General features: G+C 39.7%; 1 protein-coding gene across 3 annotated transcripts; it reads right to left on the bottom strand.

Moving 5' to 3' along the window:
• Positions 1-2,593: 2,593 nt before the first annotated feature.
• LOC116207039 (protein NRT1/ PTR FAMILY 4.5-like) lies at positions 2,594-6,069 on the bottom strand. Of its 3 annotated transcripts, XM_031539892.1 has the most exons (6): positions 6,005-6,069; positions 5,106-5,205; positions 4,765-4,982; positions 4,150-4,578; positions 3,878-4,002; positions 2,594-3,764 (listed from the first exon to the last, which is right to left on the bottom strand). In XM_031539892.1, the coding sequence occupies exons 1-6, from the start codon at positions 6,005-6,007 to the stop codon at positions 2,798-2,800; spliced, it is 1,842 nt and encodes a 613-aa protein (XP_031395752.1). In that variant the 5' UTR covers positions 6,008-6,069; the 3' UTR covers positions 2,594-2,797. The 3 variants fall into 3 exon arrangements, with proteins under 3 accessions (XP_031395752.1, XP_031395751.1, XP_031395754.1); XM_031539891.1 differs by lacking the exon at positions 6,005-6,069 and having other exon boundaries at positions 5,106-5,945; XM_031539894.1 differs by lacking the exons at positions 5,106-5,205; positions 6,005-6,069 and having other exon boundaries at positions 4,757-4,896.
• Between the last annotated feature and the right edge of the window lie 3,474 nt (positions 6,070-9,543).

Genomic DNA, 9,543 nt, shown 5'->3' with positions numbered 1-9,543 from the left:
CCTCTCTTCCTTCAAAGAGAGAGAGAGAGAGAGAAAAGAGGCACAGCAGTGGCCCGACGTCAGCCAGCACTGTCCTAATTGAGGTCGTCAGGGGTTACAGAGATCACCAGCGACGTCGATTCCAACCACCGCAGTCCTGATTTATTTATTTCCTCTCTAAAGAGAGAAAGAGAGGGAGATTGTGGGGTGGTGGGGGCTCAACGCCAGCCACCACCGCCTCAGGCGAGGTCGCCAGCGACCTCTGGGTTTGCCACTAAACTCGTCGTGGGTGGTGGTGGTCGACGTCGGGCCTCTATCGCCCCTCTCTTTGGTCAATGCATGGTGTATTTCCATCTTTTCATAAATAATCATATTCTAATCCACCATTAATCCATCCCCTTCTTGGGTCTGGGCGCTTAATAATTTTATCCAAATATATCATAATCTCAATCCTAATTTGATCGGCACCAAACGTCGGATTAGAATTTTATCACCCGTTTGGTTTTGCAATCAAATTTTTAAAATTTTAGCTCTAACTTTAACTATACTCACTATACAATAAAAATCAATAACACAATTATTACTTTTCTTTTTTTCTTCAATTTTTTTAAACATTCAATTCAATTTTTAATACTAAATCCTCTCAATTATCAATTACTTTTTTCACAATTCAACAATATAATCATTACTTTCTCTCAACTATTCATTACTTTTTTATACTTTTTTTTTCATAATTCAATAACATAATCATTACAACCCAATTAAAATCAAAACTCAACTTTACTTAACTCTAAAACCAAACACATCATAACTGACCAATCAAATATAGCCTTATACTATTATATAAAATCAGAAGTGAGACTCTTTTGCTTTTTAATTTTATCCTTACGCAATAAAGAAAAAAAAAAGAAGGAGTAAAACTGACTTTTCAAATCCCTCTCTCCTGTAACTTACTCTTAAAAGCACGCCCGTAACTTTTCACTAACAACTGCATTCTAGAAATTGCTCATCTCCTTATTGGGCCTATTCCCTTTTCTTTTTCTTTTAATTTATTTAAATCGATTTTAACTTTTTCGTCGAATTTTTATTATATTGATATATATATATATATATGTATATGTTTTCATCTTTTTATATCCTGGGAGCAACGCGGGTCCATTTTCCTCTAGTATTATTTAAAAGAATAGAATTCCGGCTATAAGGTTTTGCTAATATGACTCCGTGTCACTGTGACAGGTTTAATACTTTCAGTTCAAACATTTAGTACCTCAGTTCAAGTATTTAGTATTTTTAATAATCTTGATTAGTACAAGTGTTTTTTGCTTATACATTCAATTTGAGTATTTAGTATTATGAATTAAGTGTTTAATATTTTGTATAATCCATCACAAATAGTAAAAGTACTAAACGATTTAACTAAAATGCTAAACAATTGAACTAAAATATCGAGTGTATCACAGTGATACAGAGTCATATTAAAATTTCTCTCTAGACATAATATGTGTGATTGGTCATAGTTCATAGATCTAAAAAAACGTAATTTTTATGATTAGTTCGAGAGATTACATAAATTTTAGAAAATAAAAATATCTCAAATAATATCATAGTAAAGATTAAGTATAGATATTCTTTAGGAAAATTAATTTCTTAAGTATTAACTATCCCAATTACTCGATTAACATCTTTTTGTTTTTTGGTGGATGATTGACATCTTATTTTATAATACCATCACCAATATAGAGCGTACTTGATATGTTTAGTGAAACCACATATACATGTATTATATATGGGAATATTCTCGTGATGGTATCTACTGGAATTGTCGAGCATTTGGCGCACACATGCACTTGTGGATGAGATGAATACTTGTCGGGACCATCTGGAAAAGATGACGACATGCATGTTATACCTAAGAGGGATTGCGATCCCTAATGCCACACGTGTGGTTCATATTATTTATCAACTAAATGTAATTAGACATGTAATGGTAGTAGGAAAACCGTAGAGTGATCGATCGCGTACAATAATCTCGAATAGTATCTAATCAAGATCACAACCTTCTAGACGATTGAAAGATAGAGACACAAATTTGTGTTTTACGGTCTAGGAATCATGATTACGACTTCCATTCACTTATTAATGGCACATTAATTCTTCTCTAATCGATTGGATAATCCGAATTTTTAATCATACAAAATCATCATTCCTTTAAGGAACTTGAAGGCCCAAATAATTATAGTTCATTTATTTGCTGAGGCCCAGATAATATTACTAGAAGGTCCACTTAAGCATTAGGAAGGGCCTTGGCCTCTTCGATTGAGCAATCGAAACACCGAGCACGATTAAAGACGTGATCGGAACGGTCACTCCGTGAGACACCGATCGTCCTTGTTCATTATAACATTAGTGATCGCATTAAGTACCATTTGATAGGGACAATTTAATTCCAGACAGCATCTGTAAAAATTTCACTGAACCTATAAGCGATTAGACATATCTTCAACTTAAAAGCTCGAGCTGTTAGGTAGTGATATTCAATCACTTATAAATCCGTTGATTTCTCTTTAGTTTCTCCGTATGCAACAATATCTCTCAACAACATCACTATTACAGATAAAATAAATGACGATCACAGGTTGAATCAGCCAGATGGATGACATCCAAACCCTCAATTTTACAAAATTCTTTTCATGTCATATCCTTGCCTTTGCCTAAATCTTTTGAGGACAAATATATTGCATCAAAGCATATATTTGCTTGCTCTTCCATAATTGAAAACTGCCTCTTATTCATATATTACAATGTCCCATTTCAGCTCTTACTTAGACTCTACTTTAGGCTCTAATCTTTCACCCTCTTGCCCTTTCTCTTGCACCACAGAAGAGAACTCCCCCTGAGGCCTCGACACGAAGCTCAAGCTAGTAGAGAACGAGTCGATCCCGTTATTGGGCCGGCCGCCATACCTCAGCAGCATCTCGTCATCGCCGGCAACATCATCGTTCTTGTACTTGTACCAGTTAGCCCAGAACAAGTAGTTCACGAAGTTCACCACGCTCAGGATCGCCAGGAACCAGTAGAACCGCTCCACGTGGTTTGTGTTCATGTCCCTTCCCTGGAGCCACCCCTTCGGGGCTTTGCCCAGGTGCCGGCTTACCTTGTTGATCAGCCCTACGAAGGCCGAGCTGAGGAAGTACCCGATCGAGAGGGACATCCATGAGAAGGAGGTCGACAGGGACCTCATCCCCACTGGAGCTTCGCTGTAGAAGAACTCCATTAGCCCCACGAGCGTGAACATGTCCGCTATCCCGAAGATGGCATAGTGGAAGGAGAGCCAGAACAGGCTGATCTTGTGGTTGTGATGGAGGAGCTCGTGCTTCCTCTTCACTTCCACAAGCCCTGCGATGCCCATTGAGATGGCAGAGAGGACAAGCCCGACACCGACGCGCTGGAGGTGGGTGATGCCATTGGGGTGGCCTGTGATCCTCCTGATGAGGGGGACGAACATGAATTCGTACACGGGGATGAGGAGGGACATGAAGACAAGTGGGATGACGGGTATCGAGGCTGGCGGGACCTGGAAGCCCCCCAAGTTCACGTCCATTAAGGTTCCTTGCTGGACGGAGAACGTCTGCAGCTGAGCTAGGCATGTGTTCATCAGGATCGTGCTCAGGAGGATCGGCATCATTCGTGCTAAGATCTTGACTTCCTCTACTTGGGTCACCGTGCAGACCTTCCATCTTTGCGGGTCCGTTCCTTTTGGCACGATCGCTGCTTTGTCTAGGAACCTGTATTTCGAGGATTGGTTTATCACAGTTTTCAGGCAGGTGCTAACCGGAATGGTCACATTACATTGAACGGTGAAAAAACATGGAATAAGGATATAGAGTGCGATCTTGACCTAAATTGCACGCTGTGTGGGATGAGCTCTCCCTTTCGGATGGCTTTTCTGTCCCTGATCTCGTGTAATTCATCCGAGTTCGAGGGCAGCTCTTTCCTCCAGTTCTTCACTGAAACCACCAGAACCTGGAACATGTTCCACCAAGCTCATTAGGACCAATAATCGACAGGCAGCCCACTAGATCAATCTAACTGAAGCCCATTAATTTGATCTGGTAGATTTGATCCCGTAAAGTAATAATAATAATTGAACAAGGATTTAAAGAAATATACCTCTAGCACTCTTAGCAAAGGACTATCCCCTGGTATCCGAACCCGATAGAACGGCTTTCCCAATGCCACGAACACGAGCCCTAAGAAGGCACAGCACATAGAGATGCTGAAGCCAATGTCCCACCGGACCTTCGTGCTTACATAGACAACAAAGGTGACCCCGAGGGTGGCACCGATTGTGATGCTGAGAAGGAACCAGTTGAAGAAGCTGGCGAGGCTCTTCCTCTCCTTTGGGTCCTTTTGGTCGAACTGGTCAGCACCAAGTGCTGGGATCGAACCCCTGATCCCGCCCCCTCCAAGGGCCACCAAACAGATTGACGTGTAGAATAGGAGCGCTTTTGAGCCGTGGACACAGGTTGATTCAGTCTCAGCACATGGCTTGGGCTGGAGCTTTTGGTAGTGAGATTGAACTATCAGCAGCATGTAGCCCTGGAAAAATTATTCGAAAAATTTTACATTGAGATTACTATTGGGCTGGCTGTGCACCTTAGATTAATCATTGGTTCAAGATCCTCAGGCAACAAGTCCTGAGTTTGAAAATACTAGGATTTCGTCCTATATGCCTCCTTGCAATCATAAGGTTGTCCAAGTAAGTCGAAAGGATTACCTACGTACCATAAGTTCGATGGCACCAAAAACAAGGGCGGTGTTGAGGCGAGTCATGTAGGAGTCGGAGATGAAGCCTCCGACGAGCGTGAGAATGAAAGTGGCGCCAAGGTAGTTTGTTGTGGTGGTGGCAGACCCCGACAGATCAAACTTCATGACATACATGAAGTACAGCACCATGCTCGCCATGTTGGCCACAAATCCAATGTTGTCCAAGAACATCATCGCTGCAAAATACATCGAAACAGAAAGAGAAAAGCCCAATCTCCACCATCAGCTTTTATTCGGCGGGGGTTACAAAAAACAAAAAACAAAAGAAGGAAGACATGGTTATTAATTATTTGATTTACCAAAGATGAAGTAGGTGGCTCTGAATCCCCCTTGTCTTTGGTTCTTCATGGGTTGGTATGGCAATTCCTTAGCACCAGGAACCTCTTCCCCATCCATCCCCTGCTCATAATTGTTCATTTTGCATTCACCAGCAACTCTTTGAGATTCAGTAATGGAACAAGATATATATATATATATATAGATAGAGAGAGAGAGAGAGAGAGAGAGAGATTGAAGACTGATCGGTAAAAGACGTCCCGTCCCATCACTAGGTCGAGCTAAAGGATTACTTATGACAGCACAACATTATATGTCACTGACTGTAGTTCATGTGTGAACTAATATATCCGGACGATCGACTCTAGCAATTATTTCGAGGAATTAGGGAGACATTACTGATGCAGTGTCTGGTACGATAAGAGAAGACAGACATGATAGAAAGAAATCGCCATTTTATGTAATAAAATGTGTGCATAGACAATTCTTTGATTTCTATTTCCTTGTCCCGAACAAGGTCGGAGAAAGAAAAACAACCATGGTCCAGTGGATTGAACTTTTGAGTAATCACCATAGTTTTGCTCCTCTGAGGCACAGTAAACATGGATCAAACGAATATAGTATGGAGCTAGTGATGAGTAGTCAACATGGCCAATTAGAAAATACAAAAAAAAAAAGAAAAAAGAAAAAGAAAACATCTATATGAGAAAAAGAAAATTGATACACTAGAATCAAGGAAAATATAATATGACTTTTGATTCCTTATATCTCCAATCTGTTGAGAATGTTAAGAAGTAATCCATGGATATATTAGAGGATTGGGTTCACCATTTTATCAGCTCGAAACTTTTGGAAACTTGACGGAAACAATCTTAAATAGGGAGAGCTTTCATAACGAGTAGCGGGTGCAGGATATGTGTACCATGGCGATTGAGCTTTGGATTAACTTGGGGGAGGGCAATGCTTGTGATGATTTATTGTGATTTATGAGGATGAAGAGGAGCAAAAGGAGGATGGCCCTCTATATATAGGACTACTATTGATAATGGAACATAAATATATTAACATATTTCAAATAAATAAATAAATAAAGAGAAAAAAAAGGAGAAAAAGAAAATAAGAGCAATAGTGAAAGTGGAAGGACCCAAACCAAGTCCAAGGCTAAAAGGCATAGGATGCAACGCCAAAAAAGAGACTGCGAAGTTGACATGGCCGACTCCAACGGCCTTATTCACGTCAGACTCAGAAGATAACATCCGAAATAAAAGAAAACAGCCGTCCCCATACCTCACAGCAAATCTGCAGTAGTTCTCTTATGTTCATTGTCAATTCCAACAAATTATTACATATATTTGTCATTTTTATTACAACATGTGATTTTACAACAAGAAATGCAGCAGTCCCTTTGGAAATAGTAGTCGAAGACGGCGAACAAATGAAGGATTGCCTTGCTGATCTTCTAGATTTTTATCGGGCTTCGTTTTTGCCGGATCAATCTCGGCTGGAACAGATGCTCTTTCCTGATGTTAGATGCTGCTTTTAAGTTTAAAACTAGGATGGAGCCCGAATTAGCTCGCTAGATTTTCAAGGAGCCTCGTGATCCATCTTGAAATTTCGTCTCTACGTCACAGTTTAATTATAGGGTTACAAGAGATTTCATCGCTGGTTACGGACTCCAGTCATCCTTTTCTTTCCACTTTATCAGTGATTACCACACATATCCCATAGAATAAATAATGACAGTTTTGGCCGATTAGGAAGACCCAACTGCTTGAATTGAAGAATAGATAGGCAACCAGTGGTTTGAGACAAACCTTTGGCATAAAATATAAACCTCTCAATTCAGGGACGAACCCAGAATTTGAATCGAGGGGGCCGGGTTATTTGAGTGAGCGAATATGGTGATATTTTTTTCGAGTTGGGAGGCGAACATGAGAAATTTCATGAAAAATTGAACGATTATATCTATAAATTTCCTTTAAGCATCAACATTTTAGGAAAGACGACTGCACTCCTTAGCTCCCCCTCACTCCATCCCTGTCTATTACCATAGATCTGATCATCGGCATACAAATTGCAATGATCTTTTTGTTTCCGTAGAATCAACTATGAGCTTTTTTCACTCAGAATATGGAAGTACATGTATAAAATGTGTTAATAACCAACAATCCTTGGCTTTTGTTTGGCCGACTAGGAAGATCCAACGGTTGAAACTGACGAATCGGCATGCGCCACTTGTCTCGGGTGTTAGTGAGATGGCAACAAAGTTGAGCTTTAGGATTTGGAGCCGAGTGATCACAACAAACCCAAACTTTCAGGGAGGTAAAAGTTGTAAGATTCTGGACATGAACGGCACGACTAAAGCTGTTATCTAGCTAGATGTTCGATCAGATGCCTCATTAATTTATCCATAAGAAGCACCAAGACAACAACAACAACGATAATCCAGAATTATTGTTACTAATTAGACGTCATTATCGAAGTCGCGTTGGAGGACAAATACATATCCTCAGACGGATATACCAACTTCTACCTTCCAAAAATGCACAAATTAATATTTATTATATACTACGAATATTTTAAAAAAAAACAAGTCTCATATTCTAATTATCGGAATTTTTAACTCATCACGTGAATCTCATTGATCATTGATCTCTTGCGAGATTTGGAAGCTTACTAATTCCAAATCTAGCACTGGATCTTTGTAGACACAAGTTGTTTTTAATTTCTTCAGATGTATAGTTAGCCTCCCTTGACGACGATTTCCCCATCTCCATCCCGCAGCATCCATTGTACAATAGAACGTCTGCTTCAAACGAACTTGTTCAATAGAAGGTTATCTTTTTATCTTTCCTGCAAGCCTACAATCTCAGTTACTCGCTACAAACTCTGCTCGAGGCGATCGTGAAAAACAACAGACTTTGATTGTAGGACTCTTACAGTATGCGTAAAGAGTACTCGCACACTTATTTAAGCCGCCGCCCGGTTATGATTGGATCCTCAGACATATCTTATAACGTATAAAACTTGTTTTTGTAGGAGTCGAAAATCACATATATGAATAAGAGGCCAATCGTGAGATCATCATGCCACAGAATCATCCAACAAGCAGGCAGCTATGAAATGTAAATCTTATGATAATCAATGGACCAAATCAAGCTCAATATTGAAGGGTCACCTCTGACATGGACATTGTTCACAACATGACACAACCTCCAGATAAGCTTAGCTGCCAAACATATATATATATATATATATATCATGTTGGATTTAAGTTAATTTACAACGGTCAGTGGCATCGGGAGATCCCGCTAGGACCGTCGGATTAACGTGGGATCCACCCCAAAGTAGTGATGAGTGACCCTGAGGTAGGAGAATAAGGAAAAAAAAACCGAAAATCTGAAAACCGATAAAAAAAAAATGCCATGAGCGAACCAAAAACTAGGTAATTTTTTCATCGAAAATGATTATCGGGTAGACTTTAAGGTTTTAAAAAAACCAGCCCGAAAAAAGTCTGGGACCAAAATAAAAATCCAACGGAGTCCAACTTAACCCGAATTTGTAATTATATGTTTTTTCAGTAGTAAAATGGGTCCATTTAGTACAATGAAATAGTAATTTTAATAACTAATAAAGGGGTACGAGTAATCTCACTACGAGTACCGAACCTAGGACCGCTTCGTTACTAGGTGAAGATGTGTGTCACAATGCTACACCTTCTTTGATCTGAATTTATAATTATTGTATACTACTATTTTATGCTTTCTTAATCTATAATTTTTAATTCTATAGATCATTTCAGTGATTAGTTATTTGATTTGTCTATTTCGTTTATTTAACGGGAAAATTGTTTTTTCTGCATCGACGATATTATTAGACTTGTTTATAGGTTGTGGTCGATGACACGACCTAGGAGACTTATCTTGTGTAAATTTTTTTTTCTTGAATATATTGTTGAAAAACATAGGATTTATTTTCTTTATGTAGAGTTTGCCATTGGAAAAATTGAAATTTTAAGCTCGAGTTTGACTCCCCAAGAACCCGAACCATTAGCAGTCGTTTTTCTCCCGCCTTAACCTTAAATGGTTTATGGATAGTATTGATATTTAAAAAAACCGTCCGACCCACCATTTACATCCCTATCTCAAGGGGACTAGAAGCGGTCCGACTAAGGGACTTTGACAATTTAAGGTGAAACTGCTGGGGCAACATGAGAGGCCTATCCAAAAATGTTGATCTAACGGTTCTGAGAGTGTTTGGAACGGTCCGACTAGGGAACCAGATAATTTCCCCATCTCTATGCCACGCGCAGCCGGAGATGACGACATTGCTCGAAGGGCCCAACAAAAGAAGAAGCGACCCGTGCGGATAAGGGTCCAGTCCGTTAGACACAGCCCAAGCCCACAACACTCTTTCTTCTCCAGCTTATATCTGAAGCTACCGCTGCTTGAATATTAAGCA

This window comes from Punica granatum, chromosome 5 (assembly GCF_007655135.1).
Source record: "Punica granatum isolate Tunisia-2019 chromosome 5, ASM765513v2, whole genome shotgun sequence".
Taxonomy (NCBI): domain Eukaryota; kingdom Viridiplantae; phylum Streptophyta; class Magnoliopsida; order Myrtales; family Lythraceae; genus Punica; species Punica granatum.
Note: the sequence above shows the minus strand (reverse complement) of the source record. Positions and strands in the feature narration are given on the sequence as shown.